At 42.8% G+C, this 19901-nt stretch overlaps 1 protein-coding gene across 1 annotated transcript in view; it reads right to left on the bottom strand.

The window, feature by feature from the left end:
* Positions 1–297: 297 nt before the first annotated feature.
* LOC147441239 (uncharacterized) overlaps positions 298–19901 on the bottom strand; it is a 54558-nt gene continuing 34954 nt past the window's right edge. The window contains exons 3-4 of the mRNA XM_086483410.1: positions 6700–7143; positions 298–375 (exon numbers count right to left, since the gene is read on the bottom strand). Of these exons, the coding sequence (XP_086339536.1) occupies positions 358–375; positions 6700–7143 (462 nt within the window). The 3' untranslated portion in view covers positions 298–357. The remainder of the gene's footprint in view (positions 376–6699; positions 7144–19901) is intronic.

Below are 19901 nucleotides of genomic sequence, written 5' to 3'. Positions count from 1 at the left end.
CTGCTAAGACCACCATTGCTATGCGTGAATGCTGACACTCTTCGTAAGCCTTTTCAAGGCCCTGCATGGTTAGAGTATTAGGCTTCAACCTCTCCAGCATGCGAACAACTAGCTCTTCTTGATCCATCGACTCCCTTGCATATGAAGTGGACATAATGAGCACTGAAATAAACAAACAATCGATAAACAAGCAATTTAAATACAACTGTGGAAAATTTCAGGTAGACGCATGAAACACAAAATTAAACCTCTCAAATATGTAAGTAAACACAGTTGTTGCAAAGTGCAAGTAGATACCTATCTCAGAACTTCAGAACAGCAAGGAACAACTATCTTTATCTGTCTTCCTCTACCTTGTTAAGATATGCAAAATTGCTGACATCAGCACCAACTTGATGTCATTATGATTGCAAAACATAGCTTTTTATCACATAATTAAGTGCTAATATAACCCTTTAAATCAACCCAGCATAAACCTTGTTGCTACAAAGACACGTTCGTACTTTATTTGCATGGGAAAAAGAGTGGTTATTATGTTATTCGACACATACAAGTTCAAGTGCTGAGCTGAAGCAAGTAGGATACTAACCTATATACGTACAGCAAATTTTCGTAAGAAGCCAACAAGAAGGCAGATAGGACTTGGGCTCCCCACGCGCTGTTTAGCCCTGCTGCTGCTGCTGCTGTAGCTGTCCCCCCCCGCCCTCTTCTATCTCACTGTTCTTGCTGCCCCTCCCCCTCTTCTACCCCTCATCGTGCTCGCCTCTCCCCCCCAGCCCGCCAACTCGTGCGCGTGTGGGGGTCGTCCTCTCCCACGCACAGCACTTGGACCCTCCCCACCCCCACCCCACGCGCCAAGAACCCACACCCCCCGCGACTTAGGGGTGCTCGCTTGGGCCCTTGGTCCCTCCCTTTCCTACCACTCTCCTCGCCTGTGCAGTGCACTATAAGGTTTCCATTGTAGAAGTACTTCACAGGCTCTCCCACAACATCTTGGGTTTTACACAGTGCTTGGGTTGTATTTATTAACACACGCACAATGGCGGCCTTGGTCTGGCGTTGGAGCATCCCTGTAACTCCCCAGCCTCAACCTTGCACATGGTCCTTACAGAGCAGCAAAGCGACGTCGTGCAGGAGACGGTGAAGACCGACTCCGGGACAGTCGTGTTTGGACGTGTGGAGGGAGCTGAAGGACTTTCTCCAAGCCTCGCTGCTTCTCGATGCCGATAGCATCGTCGAGGCTGCTCTAATGGGGCAAGGTAATTTCATGGTATGCCTCTCATCGGAGGAGGCGGCATCCTTTACGGATGCAATGGTTGGTGCCGGAGTGCCCAAGGTATGAGTAGCAGTAGAGAACCCGGATGCCATTCCCTTACGTATGGAGATTGTCACCGCCCTAAGCCCAGTCGTGCAGCGTGTCATCGTGACGGGGCCCCGGGCCAGTGTCTGAGATGTCACCAGTTTGGACAACTGGCAGCTGAGTGCCCCTGCTTTGGCAGACAGACTTGTAAGCACCAACCTGACGTTCCCTCTGCGCACCAGGATGCTGCACAGCAGCGGGTCCCCCTTGGCGGCCACACTCCTGTAGTTCATGCAGAGGGTTTTCAGGAGGTGCGCTCATGTCATAGCCGTAAGCAGCACACTAGTCGGGCCACTCACGAGCCCACCAATGCGGAGATGTAGGATATTCCATCAATTTCTTCGAGGCCCCAGTCGCCGCGGGCATTTCTGTCCCCTGCCCAGACCCCCCTAGTGAGGGCGGAGGGGGGAAAGCCCCTTCCCCTACAGGGCAGGAGTGGCAGGGGGGAAGGAGGAAGGAGAGATGGGACCTCCAGAGTGGAAGGAGGGAGGGGGAGGGACGGGTGCGGCGATGGGGAGGTGGAGGAAGCGGGAGAGGGGGGGGGCTCCCCATCCCGCCTCCTCCCCTGCTTCCCAGGAGCAGGTTCCACCCCGACCTCCTCCCTCAGATCCCCGCCCCTCCTCTCCCTCCCCCTCAGTGGCGCCCTCAAGCTTGGAATCCAGCTCCAGGTCAGAGGCTTCGGGTGGGGCAACAAACAGGGCTCGGCATTCCTTTACCCGCTCATAGTTGTTCCCTCGAGAGTTCTTCAGCACAGGGCCCTTGGTCGTACCTAAACCTAGCACCTAGTGGTGCCTCTTCGCGTCTCGCAACAGTGGAAGTTGGTGGGAGACTTGCAAGTGTGGTCAGCAGAAAAGGCCGTTGAGTTCTACAACAGAGGTGTCGTGAACTTTACAATCTTGTCTGCTTGAGGCCCATGAGGCCATGCAGGGGGCTGCGCTTATGCCTTTGCTGCGCAAGTTTGACAACAAAGATGGGTTGTTGTCTCCCTCTAGACCCATGGCCAAGCACCAATGTGGCACTCCACGGTCCTCTACCTCCTTTTCTTTGTCCACGCCAAGCAGGAACCTATTTGGTTACCCCTCGACAACACCATGAGTTTGCACCTAGCTTCATGAGCACAAATGGCCTTCATTATAGTGTGTCTCACGGTCCTCTCGGAAGCACCCAAGATGACTATGGATGAGGACACCTTTGAGAAACACTTGGAACAAAAAGACTCAAAATTGAAGGAGACAGTGCTAATATCTTTAGACCCTAAACACTTTGTGGACATATTGATGACTCAAGAATTTAGGGAGACACTGCTAATATCTTCAGAACCTGAACAGTTTGTGGACATATTGATGACTCAAGCTGAGGAGGTGAAGTTACCTTCTCCTAAAGGTATGAAGCCTGAAAGAAAGAAGGAGTCTTGCAAAGATCCCAAGAATAACTTGGGTACCACAATGAACAACAGGGAGCTGAATTCATGGGACCAGTTGTCTAATGCTCTTAACCAAATTGATGTCTCTATGGATACAGGTTTTACTTGGACAAACAAGCAACAAGGGAGTTGCTACAGAGCAGCAAGATTGGACAGAATCTACATGAACTCCTCTACTGCAAGATCTCTGGCAGGTATCTTGTCACAAAGATATTAGTCTGCTGATTTTAGATCACTCTTCTACCACACTTAGATCACTCACTTCTGTCTCTAGACATTGTCACGGATCAAGTCATAAATGTTTTTAATAAGGCCTTTTCTTCCATCCCTCCCCCCTCCAAAGCTTGGTATAGTGCAGTCAAAGACACTCAGAAAATTCTCAATTATACAAGAAACTGGCTAGGGAGATCATGACCAAAGGAAGGATGAGGATCACCAGTGAAATCACTGACTTAGAAAAGTCTGTCCCTCCTAGCAGTCCCCCCCCCCCCCCCCCCCCCCCCCTCGTGGATTTGAAAAAGCAGTTGAAGGTAAAGAGCTCCTATCAGCTAGGGATTCTTTAAAATGGACAAGAGACTTCTGGATTGGTAAAATTGACAAACCAGATAAAAAATATGTTTAATTTGCTGAAAAAGAAAAAAAATTCAAAGACTTCATCCCTTTTCTCAAGGATAAAGATGGAGGATGTGTAAGCTCTCACAAGGAAAATAAAGTTGCTTTAGTATACTCGCTGATATATTCTCTTCTCCTCCCACAAGAAAGGCTGACAAGAGCAAAGCCAGAGCTGAGGTAGCCACAATCAGAAAAAAAAAATGGTCTCTACTCATATGGCTGCTCAAATGGATCAGCCCTTCACAGTGGGGGAGCTGAGAGAATCTACTCTTTCCATGAAGTCTAGAAAATATCTTGGTGTGGATGGCATTCCTAATGAACTTTTTAAAGAATGCCATGAATTTGCCCTTAGGTTAGGAGCTCAGAAGATGGGGGTTGGCAAGTAGCCAGCACCCAAAGAAAAACAATACATAGGATTGAGGAAATGGTTGATGACTAAGACTCTACCTGCAATGGAGTGTTGAAGGCCGATCCATCTGTTGAGCTTAGATTGGAAGTTGTTGCACACCCAATCCCACATTGTTTTAAGAGAGACTCCAAAACCCATAGGTATTCCCAACAGGCGGAAGATTTCTCCTTCCTTTATGACTTTGCAGCCTGCTTGCGTAAGCCATTCCGGCAACGAAGAGTAGGAGAATACACCAGTTTTGTTATGGTTGACCTTATAACCTGATGCTAAACAGAAGATATTCACAACTTCCCAGAATTCTCCGAGTGTAGACTCGTCATTAGCTAGTAAGGCGTTGGTGTCGTCGGCGAACTGGGAAAGACATTGCTGCTTCTCTGTACTAGGTAGAGTGATGCCTCTAACTAATCCTCGACGTAGCCTATCCTTGACCAAATAATTCAGGGAATCTACTGCCACTGCAAACAAGAGAGGAGCGAGTGGACATCCCTATCTAACAGACCTTGATAGTGCAAACACTACAGAGAGTTTGCCGTTAAGAGAGATTATTTCTCTCGCATTCCCAAACAAGGTCTTGATAAAGAGAGTCATTTTGGGCCCAAATCCCATTGCTTCCAGACATCTTACAATGAAGCCTATCATAGGCTTTGTCGAAGTCAAACTTAACAAACACAAACTGTTGACCCGATTCAGATGCATACTCAAAGCCTTCCCAAAGCGAGATAACTCCCTCAACCAATTTCCTTCCTTTGATAAACCCCTTTTGTTTAGAAGAGATCCATTTCATGAGCAACACACAGATTCTATTAGCAATTGCCTTGGCAAAAATTTTGTATGCTGTGTTGAGCATCGTCAAGGGCCTCCAATTAGCCAGATCTTTCTTGGCACCTCTCTTGTGCAAAAGCTTAATGACACCTGTGTTGATCGAGCATGGGAGAGCCTGATGAACCAGAGATTCTTTGTCACAAGGACGTGGCAACTGCTAACCTTAGTTGTTGGTTTCTTTCCGATGATTTTCCTTTAATTTTTGAGACCCTGTTTTTGAAGTTGCAAGTGACCGGACATTGTTTGGCCAGTGTGAAACATTAGTTTCACCCGTAGACGAGAAGTAGGTCGACACTGGAATTTGAGTAGTAAAAGGGTGCCTTTGCTCAGTTCAAAGTCATTTAGGTCCCCTCGCCACACTTAATAAGTTGGTGGATATTAGAAAACTAACTCAATGGAGGCACAATGCCAAGGTGGGGTCACCAAGAGAAAATCACCCGAGAACTAAGCTACATTGCATTTTTGGACATGGTCCCAGTGGTGGATTGTTGCAGGTACCAAAGCTATTGCGTGCAAGCTTTCCCTCTCATGTATAGTGTAGTGCAAGAAGTGATGTCCTGCACACTCTACACTGCTCTCTCTCCCCTCCGTGCACTTATGTGATGCCCCACAAGAGGGCTCTTCATTTGACCTATGTACAGTTGTGTGGTCTTATGCTTCTGTGCCGAGGCAAGAGCCTCTTTGAGCAAGAACAGGAGTAGCTAACTGCTACTCCAAAAGCAGGCACCGGTGAGGGTGATAACCTCACCTTACAGGTGCATTTTCAGTGTTGGTTATGCGTTGTTTTTAGACTGTTTTGCAGCCGTATGGATGCCAGGGCATTGGGAACAGTGCCCCATTGTTAGAGGACAGTTCCGAGACTGTTTAAGGCTGAAAACAAGGTAAAATCCAGTATATACAACGAACTGTAATTGCTGTTTTTGAGCTGAAAACAGAGGGTTTATGTCTTTGGAAGCGAGTTCCAACAAGGGGATTTGTTCAGGGCGAGTTTTGGGGCCGTTATGCTGCCGAAATTTTGCCAGAACAAGTGTGATCTAGTTGGATACAGGTGAAGACAGTTTTGTAACTTTACCCTCTAAAGGAATAAAGCAATACCGAAAGGGGAGCCAGTTTTTGGGGCCTACAGGTTGTCGGCGTCTGCTCAAAGCATTTTAGCTTCCGAGCCGTGTGTGCTTCGAAATGTTAATTCCCGTTACAGGTTCCTTCTGCAAGGTTTCTCTGTGTGTTAAAGCTTAAAGTAAAGTTTCGGGTGAAAGCCAAAGTCTACCACCCTACGGGCACGAAGAAGCACGACCATCCGCAACTATATTAGAGAGGATACAGCTTGGTGAGTACATTGGTAAGATGGAAGCTACTATACGATTGTGAGATATAAGCTACTATGACTATGGTCTATTCATCATTGCATCAATCTTATATTTGCTTCTTTTCGAGGCCTTGATGCAAACATCATACAGGACTCCTTCCATCTATGCATCTCTGTAATGATGGACAAACAAGAAACCGCCTGAATTTTAAGCATCTCATGGAGGAGTTGGTATTGTTTGGTTAAACGCTTCCTTTCACCTATAAATAATATGAGTTTGAAGATATTCTCTAAGTCCACCTTCTCATATAGATTAGAAAATCATGTTTGTGCAATCAAGCTAAATAAGACCCATTATGTCATACAAGGGACTCAACTTGATGTCAGCTGCGGAAGAAATGAAGATAACAATTTGATTCAATATGAATGCAAGGACAATGCCCTATGATGCTGGCGAAGACCACTCAATTGGCTCGACTCCAAGCAATGGAGCACAACCATAAAAAACTCCAAGTTGGTCAACAAGGAGTCCACCTCCCTCAATTTATCCATAAACAAGAATGGTAATGATTGAGGTGAGAAAGTCTCTCAAGCATTTGATAGCAAAAGGCAGCCCAATGCATCTCAGGGTAAGGCATACCTTCATAAGGTCAGAAACATTTGAACTAGCAAACTATAAGAAGGGCTTATAGAAGAAAGAAGACTCAAAATCAATTGGTTCAAATTTTCTTGTAAGGAATAAGAATGTTAGGGGAAAGATTCAGCACCTTTTCAAATGCACGAGGAACCAAATCCTTCAATGGAGAGAAGACTTTGGGTATAGGTGGCAGTTGCACTTCCTCAAAACTAACTGCGTCTTGTGAATTGAACCTGTTTACTGGAAAGCCACCATTGCTGAAAAACTTCCAATAATTATTGAGTGCATAGGCAAAGTGGTTCATGCTAACAGAAAACTTGCAAAATCCCCAGGCTGGAGATAGATTTCGAGCGCTCCTCCAGCGTGGCAGGAGGGCGCCCGTTGACACCTTAGCATGCTTGCCAGCGTGGCTGGCCTGCTCGCCAAAGCTGCTGTGAATGCAATGCTGTTTGCTGTACTGCCGCACGTCGGGCTTAGTCGCAAATGTTGCAGGCGCTGCTTCGTACGAAAGGCTGCAAATTGTCAGGCTCAGCACACCAATGCCAATAAAGTGGCAAACCTTAGAACCTAGGTCCTACCTATGAGAAATTTCAAAGGTAAATTGACTAAATTTGAAGGTTTTCACATCAATTTACAATAAGTTTATCTAAATTTTGTAGGTTTTCTCACCTTCAAAAAACAATAAATGGAGGCAAATCCTAAATTTTTTAGGTTGGATTACACTTAGCCTAGGTTTTTCTCGAGCCTTCAAATTCGTTGCTAATAAGTACGGTCATAAGAAGATTCAATGTCTATCAATACAAGATGCTAAATCTAGAATCTGAGTTAGTTATGTAGACTTTGGTGATGAATTGCTTCATAATTTTTAGACATAATTACCATTTTTTGTGATGTAATTAGTAACAAAATTACATGCTAAGCACGGAAAGACGGATCTCAATTGTCAAAAAGGAATAAAGATTAGAAAATCTTGAACAATCCAACCAAAATAGATAAAGGGTATTTCGAAAATTTTTGTAATTTGAGGGTATTTTGGGAATTTCCACAAAGTAGAGGGGTATTTTGGTAAATTTTTCTAAATTCAAAAAATAACGAACGAGATTGGGAATTTGGAAATTGGGACGTGTGTGGATGGTAGAGTCCCAATGTTCACACATCCCACTTTATTATTTATTTAAATTGCTAAATTTGTGAAATATTGGCTAGATTTCAAGCTCAACTTGAAGAAATCCGGCAAAAAATTACAAGTTTTAGTGTTAATACCAACAACTGCTTCAAATTTTGACCTAAAGATGGGAGGTGCTGCTTGTGGTCGTCAAATTCACTGCCAATAAGTACGACCATACTAATGTTCCTCTTTTTCCTATTTAAAGTGAGAGCAAATTAACTTCATGTATATCGGTACTTAGAAAAAACCTAGGAAAATGTGCTTCTAACATGGTACTATAGTACCTCCAACATGGTGCTTCAAAGCTCCACACCTTGCAAGAGCATTGAAAGAAGCAATTGAATACGTCTTTTGTCAGTATTGGAAAAGCCGTTTGATGTGGTATACTGCAAGGTCAATGTTACATACTAGTAAAAGTTAAATGGGTGTAGGATGTTGATAAAATGCATTTGGAAAAAAGACTCTTAAGAGCTACTAGAAGTTGTGATAGATGTGCTCACTTTGCATCCAAAGCGACAAGAAATATCAATGAATTGTTACTTAATTTCCAAAGAATAGGGAACTTATTCTTTAGTTAAATTCTTGGCAATCTTTAGTGTCTAGGGGTCTTGGCTACTATACAGTAGGAAATCTTGTTCCACTTGCTTGGTTTTGCATAGCTATGACACTAATTGTTCTTGACTGCTCCATATTCACCAATGAGCTCACAAATAGAGCCAGTTGTGTTCAAAAATGATGAACAATTTCATTTGAAGAGCCCTCAATATTATCTTAAATCCTAGTTCTATCATCTTCTGTTGAGGAGAACCAAATTCCAATGAAGAGTTGAAAAAAAGAAAAAAAGAGATGTTTGCGATGTTAATCTTTTGCTTGTTTTGGGGGGACTGGGGGTGGTGGTGGGAAGTGTTAGAAAAAACCAGGGTCTAGTGTATTTTAACCGGCTGAAATTATAAAATCCCTGTTAGATTTTGAGCTTGTCCTTAAGAAATGGGGAAAATTTACACAAGTTTTAGTCTAATTACTAGCAAAAGCTTCAAATTTTGATCTAAGAACGGGAAGAATTTCAAGTTTCCCCTTATTCTGACCGGTTAGGAAAAATGTATTTTTCTAGCCCTGGTGGTGGGGTGTAGAAGGTAGTGGAAATGACATAAAATGCTGCCAGTCAAGGGTTAACACTCAAAATTCAAATGCCTCCTTTGCATTGAAGTTTGCAATGACGGGGCGGCAGTACTGTATGAGCGCAAGAGCAGGCTGCAGCTTTTTGGCAACGAGGAGGAGAGGGAGTCAGGTGACGTGTGTACTGTGACACAATATTGAGAGTGCAAGAATGGTTGATCGTTGCACTGTGCAGCCTTTTTGCGATGTGCCACGATGGGCTGCTTGCCATGCTGGTAGGGCACTACCTCCGCCACGCTGGAGGTAGTGCTCGAAATTTATCCTCAGCCTGCATACATAGGCTAGGCTGGTTACACATCAAAACGTGGGTGCCCATTCAACCCTTAGGTAAAGCTTCACACACAAGCGCACATATCAAAATAAAAAAGAGCGGTAAGCGAGAAATGTAGCGCCACAAAATGTTAGTAGCATGTATGCTAAGCATGGACGTTAACGTGGAAATGCTTGTCCATTGCCTAGCCATGCATGGTGGCCTATCTGAGGTGTCGATCTTCTGTCCGCTTCTTTTTTGCACAACATTTAATCTTCTCCATGTGGCCGCGAGCTGGAATACTGTACTTGCCCATGTTTGACAAATTATGTGTAAACACCCTAATTTTCTACGTAAATAAATAAATTTTACCTAAAATTTATGAAAATACCCAAATACCCAGCCTAGGCATGTGCAAGATAGGGTGTACCCACTTTTAGCAATTTGTGCATACTTGGACTTCCTAAAAGCAAGCATTTATGCAAATAGCATGGCATATTACCATGATTGTGCTCAATTTTGAGAGCCAAGAATTAATGTCCACACAAAACACAAAGCCATGAACACATTAGTGTTCATAGCAGTTGACATGCTCATGACGATGCCACTCTAATGGTACATATGCTCACACTGTCCTTGTTCATCCACTTGGTCATGTAAAGGACATATGAGGGACACATATGTATGCAGCTTGTGTGTAGCAAAGTGATGTTATTTTCTTAATGCAAGTTTTTCTATATGAATGTTTCTTTTGCATTTCTCTTTAACACTAATAATCTCTAACCCTAAATTATGCATTCATATATGTTGGACTTATGCATCATAAAATTTGTCTTTGTGAGTTAAAGGGGAGTTAAGTTACTAGTGGTTGTTTTGCTATAATGTGTGTCATGTGTATGTTATCTGCTACTTTCTCTAGTAGTGTGTGTCCCTATATCTTTTGATTACTTGATGTCCCTGGTGATTACTTCTTGTGTACATTTGTATGATAACACATTGAAATTCTATAACATTTTTTAATGGGCACAAGTTTGGTTATATTTTACGATGTTTATGAGGAACGTAATGAGGTAATTTTAAGCTGAGCATTGGGAGCTTTGATGTGAAAGATGCTTGTCTCACAAAGGCAGTGGACTCCCTTCGCTCGTCGAGAAAAATGAGAGAGAGAATGAAAAATGAAATAAGTGTGTTCACCTCTCCACCCAACCTTAGCTTATATAGGAAAAACACTTTCCCTTCTAAAACAATGCATGAGACCTTGCCCTTGAGGCTCCTCTTGAGCATCCTCCATTACTCCTTGGCATTCATGTCCCATGTTTGTGACTCCTCCTTAGTATAAGCTCCGCCAAGCATAGGCTAGATTCCTACCTACTTACCGCAAGCCATCGCTAATCTTGGCAACTTTGTCCTTGTGTGATGCAGGCATACTTGACATGCCTAGTCATCTAGCCTACTTGCACGCTTGCTCTTGGTCATTCTTTAGTACTTAGGCCTTGTCCAAAGACCCTAGTTGATTCAAGTTTCATTAGGAGGGGCAAACTCTCATTGGTGGCCAACTAATTTGCCTTCAACACCCCAAACCGAGGACTAACATTTAGGTGGGTGGCAAAAATAGTTGCCTCCTTCATGAGTATTTATCGAGGGACTAACCAAGCAGCTATGCACGAGCCGCTTTTGACCATAACTATGTTACTCTTTTTTTTTAATAAAGTCTACCCAATGATATAGGAGCTATCAACGTCAAGTTACTCAATGATACTCAAGCCACAAATTTTGTATATAATTCAAATGCAAGCTTGCAAATGATGATTATACTAGTGTTCCTCATGTTTAGTTAAACCACATCAATATTTTTTTCAATCCATTAGCAAAGGCTACTGAGGAAACTTCTTCTTCTCATAGTCTCACACTCACTTAGATTTACTATATTTGCCATAAGACCGTATCACTCTGCTCTACCTTACCCTAAATGTTAGTCGCCAAGCCAAGTGACTAAGATTTAGGTGGGTGGAAAAAATAGGTGCCTTCTTCATGAGTATTTATCAAGGGACTAACTAAGTAGCCATGCATGAGCCGATTTTGACTGCAATTTTGTTACTTTTTTTTTTTAACGTCTACCCAATGATGTAAGAGCTATCAACGTCAAGTTACTCAATGGGGAGTCAAGCCACAAATCTTGTATTTGATTCAAATGTAAGCTTGCAAATAATCCTTGCAAAGATTATACTAGCCTTCCTAATGTTTAGTTAAAGCACATCAATATTGTTTTTAAAATCCATTAACAAGGGCTACTGAGGAAACTTCTTCTTCTCATAGTCTCACACTCGCTTAGATTTACTATCTTTGTCTTAAGGCCTTTTCATTATGCCCTACCTTGCCCAATTAGCTAAGCACTTAAGAAACCCTTGCCCGTAAGGCCTTGTTGCTTTTTGATGCTCAACTACTTGGCTCGTATTTATTTAACAAACTTTTCAATATGTAACATTTAATGGCCTTGTAACTTGTGTGTAGCGGAAAATAGCATGAACATAGTGAGCATTTCATTAGAATAAATTCCTAATGACAATAACAAGAGTGCTTGGGTGGAGAGAGCAACAAAAAGCATAACACCTAGTTATATAGCATGAACAATACTTCAAAAGAGAGAGAAATTAAGCTATTGACAACAGTTGAGGACCAGATTTACATGGAGCCGATCCCGTCCCCAAAAGGCTTTGTATTATGGTTTCTCCCATCAAGAGAGACATTTTACAATACAATTCTTTGTGTTCCTTCAATACTAGCTAGTGCAATGAAGATGGAAGCTTCAAGCACTAAGCAAAACGCTTATAAAACACAACATCAGTTCCCTCACAGTCTCAGACCCAAGACCTCACACACCTTCGAAGATGGTGAGAGCTAGCGGGGTATGAGAGTAGATTGAGAGGAAGAAGGAGTAGTCTTATGAGAAAGATGTACATCTCCTCACATAATCACTCATCTTAGCATAGCATAGCTTAGTAGTTAGCATGGTAGAGGAGATGAGCATGCATTGAAGCTTGGATCTTGGTTGGATTTGCATCACAAAGCCAAGAGTTGTTGGTGTAGGCCTCCCTTCTCACAAGCTTGGAGTATGTGATAAGCTTTCCATTAAAGCTTGAGAAGGAGAAAGAGAGAGTCTTCTTACTTCACACATGAGTTAGTGTGAGTGTGAATGCAATAATGCCTTTGAAAAATCAGCCCCCTCTCTCTCTTTCTTGGTCGACCCCTCTTGCTATTTGCTCATGCTACCACCCCATTGGACCTCTCCAGGCTTAGCCAATAGGATTTAAGGAGCATAAGTGATAGCCTTTTGACATGTGCCCCCCTTTACCCTTTTGTGAGAGCTTTATGTAATTAATTAATGCAACTAAACTCTCATTGGACCCCTTTGTCACCTGGCCAATAGGAATCAGGCAAACCATTGGCTGCTGAATGCTCATTGGACCCCTTGGAAGACTGTGCAATAGTCTTCTAGAGAGCTTAATTCTTATTGATTCTTTCATTAAGTGTTTTTAAATTAATTAAACTAGATTTACTCTAGTCTAATTCTCATTGGTCCACCTCCATGGTCATCCAATAGGATTTGAGTACACCTTGTGGGCATCTGGCCTAGGGAGCTGACATGTGTCCCTCATACCCTTTGTGTAAAGGAGACGTGTGTGTGTGTGTTTCTCTCTCATCCCCTACTTGTAAGGCTCGCCCCCTCGTTTTTAGGAGTTGTGAAGACTTTTGGTACACACACAAAGCATCCAATATTCCTAAGCTTTTGACCTTTGGACACAACCTTTGAATTTTGGAACCTTAGCATTTTGGAAGTCTTAATGGGCTTGACCTTAGGGTCTTTAAAGCCCATTGTTGCACATTGCTCTTTTGCAGATGGCCCCCCCTTTGGATCCCTATTTTCCTTCCTTTGGATCCGTACTGTGGCCGGTCTTCCAGCTTAACCAATATTCTAGCTTTTTCTCCCCTGGCATTCCCCATATTAAATGATCAGTTTAACATGAGAAAATCATTTAGGAGAATTAAATATTAGTTATTATGACATTACCTCTCTCTTGAAATCATTGTCGTCCTCGACTATGGGGTAGAGAAGATAAGCCTATTCATTAGTCCTTTTTCTAGTGGGTAGAGGATCCCTATGTTACCCTACGACATCGTTCCAGAATGAATGACTAATTCATTTGGCTCTTGAGAGCCTAAGCTGCCCCGCAAGCATGTCTGCACATTAGTCGTATCAATCTTCCATAGTAGAGTGACAAGCTCTACTTGGTGTTTGGTAGACGTCGTCTCCACAAACTTGATCTAAGAATGCATACTACTTCATTTTTGTGCACAATAAAGGAAAAGAGAGTCTTATAAGACAAAAACTTTGTTCATTTTAAAATTTTGTACATTTGCTTACTCTAGGGATGCATTGTAAGCATTCACAAGGTTTAGGTTATCCTTTAATTGTATGCCTTGTATCCATCTAGCATCTTCAAAAAGGATAATTCTTAAACTTAATAAGATATCATCGGATAGTCTTACTGCCACTTAGTACCTTGTCTTCATGTGGGACAATGGACTCGGGCTGCAACACCTCTTATTGGTCCTCGATCTCCGGTGGGTCTTCAATAGTTGGTTCTTGTTTGCGGGAGCGACTCACACACCCATGAAGTGCATGCAAACACTACCTAGATTAACATAGTGTCAATCGAGGACACAGATGACACGATAGGCACACGTAGGAAATATCTTTAGCTTGTCAGGCTGAGACCATCCTACACATACAACACTCTGGAAGGCCAACTATATCACAATCAAGAACCTCACTGCTCTCAACTACACCACCTAGCCACATACACACATATGGATCTGAAACTAGAATAACTACTCATTACAAATGACGTTTATAGCCATAATCCGCAGCATTTCATAACTCGCAAAAGATAAGACTTTGGTACGAAACTTGAGTTATGTTGTGTTGTTGACCCAGCGGTCAACACTCCCCCCCTTCCGCGTTCATGTCGTCCTCGACATGACCTGATTGTCGATGGCGATGTGGTCTTTGCTGTCGTTTTGGCTTCATCTGTTGCACTGTTTGTAACTTTGTCGAACCACAACAAGAACTATGATCCATTAGAGCGGACATCTATCAGCATAACCATTCATCTTTTGAGATCCTCTGATTACTTTTATGTCTGCTCTTCTTCATTGGGGACTTCTTTGTTCCTGTGCAATCATGTTGTTAGTGTTGTCTGCAGCTTTGTCATTGTAGGGCATTCTTCGACTCGCCATTGAGGAGAAGTATGCTATAATCTGAAATTGGTGCTCCAATTCATTTGTCAATTGATTTGAGTAGAATTTCCTTATTGTTGATGTAGAAGGAATATGTACAAGAGGATGGTGATAGGTGTCTTTAGATTAGGGTCTAAAACCTGGATGACCAAAGGAAAAAAAACCCGGTGGGAAAAAATGCCTTTGGTATACGCTCTTATTGGAGTTGAGCAGTTGAACGTGAAGTACATGTTCATGAAAGGTAAGTGCTTGGGTGAAACACGGAAAGAGTGTCTGATGCAAGTGCCAATTATGGGACACTCTATATGCATATGAGAAATTTGTCACCAAAAGCATGCAATGTGAAAGAAGGAGATGATGGGTGTTTCGATGAATAAATGTAGCACATGTGACATCAAAAGATGTCTCAATAGCTTCCACCTTTCCAAGAAGGGTTGTCGATGTAGAAGTTTCTCCACTCGTATCTCACTGTGCTCAGTACGTGAGTGTCTTTTGGACCTTCTCCTTCTCTTCACCAGACTTAAGTACTTAGACTTCAACTCTTTTGCTCACCTATACCAGCATGAGCGACACAACGTAAATATGCTCAACTCTTCCAGCTTGAGCAGTACCTAGAATAGCTAAGACGCTTAGACCACAGAGAATATTACTTGAAGCTTTGGGACTAACACCTCACTCATTTTGTGGCTTAGCTACTTGACTCTGACTTGTATGACTTGTCGGTTGCATGTTGACACTGCTTTGTGACAAGTTCTTCGGCTGTTGTAGTGGCTGCCGAGACATACTTCGTGAAGTTTCATCGTTTTCCTGTACCTTCTTCTCTTTGTAGTGCTCAGGCCTCTCGTCAGTCTTTTCTTCATGTGGATTATGGCTTTTTTATATTTTTTCTTAATAATAAACAAAGAAAATCTTAAAACAACTCAACAAAAGAAAAATCATTCAAATAGAAATCTAAATGCTATGTACACTATACACATGTCCCTAGGGGCTCATATATGGATTTTGTCCCCATACTCCTCTGTAACACTACTATGAGGGCATATACTCTAAATTTCGTCAAAAAATTATCACAATAAAACGCAAAAATTCAATGCCTCTCTCAAATCATCGCCCTCTAATAGTCATAATGTTAGGTCCGCATTCAGAATGCCTCCCCCCTTTCTATTTGGAGTCATCCTTTACGACAGGGTATCGCAAAGAGTATGTGTTGTGCTTGGGCAATTAAAAGTTGTGCCTATGCAGGTCTTGCAATGTAGCCCTATTATGCATACACAGTCAATGCATGGAAAAGATTTATGTTGTGCAAGATGTGGGTATAAGAAATTTGCTTATTGGCATTTGTTGGCAAGGCTTCCTATTCTAAGCAATGTAATGGTCTTTGAAGCTCCTGTATCGTTGCTTGATTGAAGCGACTTGCTCTCTTCTAACTGTACTGTAATCGTAGGAAGAATTGTAAGAATTCAAGCGGTGATGCACTGACAACAGTTTTGTTGTTCCTCTTTGGGACCCATTTCTTTGCGATTATTGGCTGTTTTGTTGCTGACGCTCGTTTGGGAACCCATACTTGCCCTTGCTTCGTTTGTGTTTGAAGAGACTTCTTTGGGATCCACCTTTTTGTTGTGTGAGTCGACAGTGGTCTTTGCTTCAGCCCTTGTACGCTTGGTTGGGGACGGATTCAGGCTTTGAAAGTTGATACTGTGGTTGTTTTGGAATCCAAATGAATTCCTGAATTTTTTGTGCTTGAATCATTCTTTGGAGCCCAAACCTGATGTGAAAGCTTGCGACTTTGTGATATTCTTACCCATTTGTGCATGCTTTCCTTGTTTTTGTTTTGGTGTTGGATCTTGTGATTTGTCATTAGAGATCTTTGTCTTCTTGATCCATATCTGTTTTTGGCCGATCTGGATTTTTGGTATCCAGATTTGTCGAGCTTTTTGGCTTTGACTTGTTGTCCTGTTCTTTTGACCTGTCATGGTTGTTGCTGAAGGGGTTGGTGATAGTGATGGCCTGAGTTGATGATAGGGGATGTCGTAAGATTCATCACTATCGCTACTATCCTCAACAAGGTTGACTTCTTGTACTTTCCCTTGATTTTTTGGTTAGTAGTGGAAAGTTACTGTCTGTTTGCTCGTGCGTAGTTTCTTGGAGGACTTTTCTAGCCCATTGATTAGAGCATTGTTCGCTCGTTGCTCTGGTCGTATTCCTCCTAGCTGAGTCTTTGCATCCTTATTAGGAGTCATGTATGAGGATGCTTGTGGTGGTTGTGTCTTCACCGAGGACTTTGGAATCCACTTTTGATGCACTTTATTCATGTAGCGATGACATTGATTCCCGGGTCGTTGATCTTCTTGAAGCTCGAAGTGTTCTACAGAGTCATAGAACTCGTTGTCTTCTTCATCTTTATATTCTCCACATTTCTTTGTTTGCTCCTTATTTCGAGAGCTTGTTGATGTCTGGATCTCTTCGTTTTCCTAGATTATACTCACTGCAAAATAAGGAACGACATCATAGCCATTTTCATCACAAAACTTTGTTGTGGGAGCATCCTCCACGGCGCACACGTCCAGAGTAGCCAAGATGTGTTCCCATCCAAAAGGCTCTAACTCTTCTTCAGGAAATGGTTCTGGGATATAGTACCTATTCTCTATAACCCGCTCTAGGATACATTCCTCACGTTTCAAGTAACATTGTGAAGCTCCACACATCCACAGTTCTTTAGGCTTACCTAACCAAGCTGGAAGTTCTGATCCTGCTACTGTGGCGGAATCAAACTCCTCAACCGGTGGTCTCGTCACATCCCTATAGCTATGGTACCTCAAGTTTATCTTTGTTATGGTTTCCATATGTTTCAGGTATACATGGTCATAGCCCCAATCTTGGACCATTTTCAATTGTCGCATGAATGGTCTTCCCAGAATGATGTCATAGTTGTTCTTCTTGCCAAAGTCAACAACAGCAAAAGTGTGTTCATATTCAATGCCACAAGAAGTAACAAGTACTTTTTCTAGCACTCCTAGGGGCTTTTCCTTGTGTCCGTCTGCGAGCTGCAGGGTCATTCGTGTGGATATCAAGGCAGGTTTTCCCCATTTTTTCCAAACCTCTTTGGTTGCAATGGCCACACCAGCTCCACTGTCAAGGATTGCCATGGTTTTTACACCATTGAATTCCATAGGAAGGGTGGTGTTTCCATCTTCTCCCTCGTAACACTCGCCTACCTTGTTTAATGGCACTGGCCTAGTATTTAGTTGAGGCTTTCAAGCTCTTTGATGCCTTCCTCGATTTGAGTCATTTGGGTTTTTACACCAAATTTCTCTAGACATTTACCCACATTAGCCCACATGTTTGGTCTTATTTTGAGCAACTCGGCTAACATTATTGTACAGGTGACTGGGGTAGATAGAATATCTACTAGCCCCTTTGAATCGATGGCCTTGTTGGGAGACAGTCTTTGTGATGGGAGTGCAACCACATCTGACTTGGTCTCGTACTCTCCCATGTAGAACGGTAGTGTTCTTAGCGAATGGGGTTGACTATCCATAGATTGTACAGATCCTTTGTCGCCCCAATACGATCGCACGTCTAGATTCATTTGAGATTCAGTCTCAAATTCCTCTATTGGTGGTAGAAACACTCCTCGTTCCATCACCAGTCTTGTCTACTCCTCTTCTTAGGTCATCGGCTTCATTGGCCTCTCTGACTTGTTTCCACAATTCGTCAAGACCATCTATCTCTTTACAATCCTCAGGTATAGCTTGGTGAAATCCCTCGGAAGAGTTATCCGTGGTATTCAGTACTATCCTTGGTTCTAATGCTGGGTCTTTGAGGTTTGGTCTGTGCTCATGACTAGAATCTGGCTCTTTTAGTTCTTGGTTTGGTGGGATTACTTGTGTAGGCATGACACGGATCACATCCTCAGGTTTTTCAACTGGTGGTTCTAGTAAAGCTTGGGCTGTTTGAATCATTTTCTTGCACATTTCAAACCTTTGCTTTTCTAGTTCCGCATAGGGATATGTCATCCACCTGTGTTCTTGGGTTTGGTTGTTTTTGAGCCTCACATCATAGGCTTTCAAGAGGGCATCTAATGTTTCATTAACCTTCTCTGCCAACACAGATCCTCCTGAACTAGCACTTCTTGGTTTCTCATCCGTGGATGGTTCTTCTAGAGGTTTAACCATCTGTGTAAGAGAAGGTGCCTCCTTTTCCTCATGTTGTTTTATCTTCTCCTCAGCTTCGATAAGCTTCTCAGCTAGGGATTTTTGCTCTCGTTCCCTGCGTGCTTTCATCCTAGTCTTTCTAGCTTTCCAATTATTTCGTTTGCTCTTGGTTTTCTGACTAGGTGCGTTTGTCTTTGGTCCATCATCTGTCTTTGGACTCATGTCACTTTCCGTGTTCTTTGTCTCTGGATTCTCATCAGCTTTCTTTTGAGCTTGTGCTCTCGTAACTACTTGAACTTGTACAACATTTTCATTTTCTGAGCTACTAGGGAGTTGAACAATCCCTAATACATTTGTCGTGATTTTCCTGATTTGGTTTGGTTTTTTCGGGCAATCGGGGATCAAGTGAGTGATACCACACTCAAGACAATAGGCATTTACTTCAGTGATCTCCGTATGAGGACATTGTTTGACCAAGTGGTTGTCACGACTTTTGTGACAATCTGTCTCTGGTTGAGGAGATTCTTTTAGCATTTCCTCTCGGCTATAAGCAAGCTTTGACCTAGATAAGCCGCTATTTGCAATGAATCGCAATGTCCTTTCGTCCATTTCATACCTTCTTTCTTTCGACTGAAACCCAGGAGGTGGAGGTTGTACCGGCCTCACCACTCCATGTGTTTCTCTCACATTTTGTTGCTTCGAAGGGTAGTACTCACTTTGGTTGCTATACCACATTGTAGCTGGTACTGGCGTTGGTTTATTTGATGCTTCCATCATTGGCATGTATCTCATGTCTACCGGCATTCTAGCACCTGGCAGCGGAGGTTGTTGTCCTAAGACAAGTTGTGGCCTTAAAACTCCTACTGGTCCTGGCGCATTCCCCGTAATGTATCTAGGTGGAGTAGGTGCTTCTGGAACAGGTTGTACATACCTCTCCCTAGCATTTTCCATGCTATAATAGCACTCTTCCCCCGTATGGTTCGTCCATTTTCTCTCAGTTTCATACCACTTCGGCTCTCCCGAATCAGACTTTACAAGAGGAATCAACCTCTTGACCAAGTCGTCGATAAGCTTTTCTTGATCCATAGGTGCCGTTGGCTTGGCAATGGACTCACTTATCTGTGAAACACTATGCTGAGAGGATGTGTCATCTCCTTGACTCTTTAAGTCCTTTTCTTTGTATGCTTCACAATTATCCACTAGATAAAGAGCTTCTTTGATCAACTCGTTTAGCGTCATCCTCCTTATCATATGCAGATCCTTCTGAAGGCCCGCATGTCTCATTC

The sequence above is a fragment of the Adiantum capillus-veneris genome, chromosome 15 (assembly GCF_014529385.1).
Source record: "Adiantum capillus-veneris isolate H3 chromosome 15, ASM1452938v2, whole genome shotgun sequence".
Lineage (NCBI taxonomy): Eukaryota > Viridiplantae > Streptophyta > Polypodiopsida > Polypodiales > Pteridaceae > Adiantum > Adiantum capillus-veneris.
Note: the sequence above shows the minus strand (reverse complement) of the source record. Positions and strands in the feature narration are given on the sequence as shown.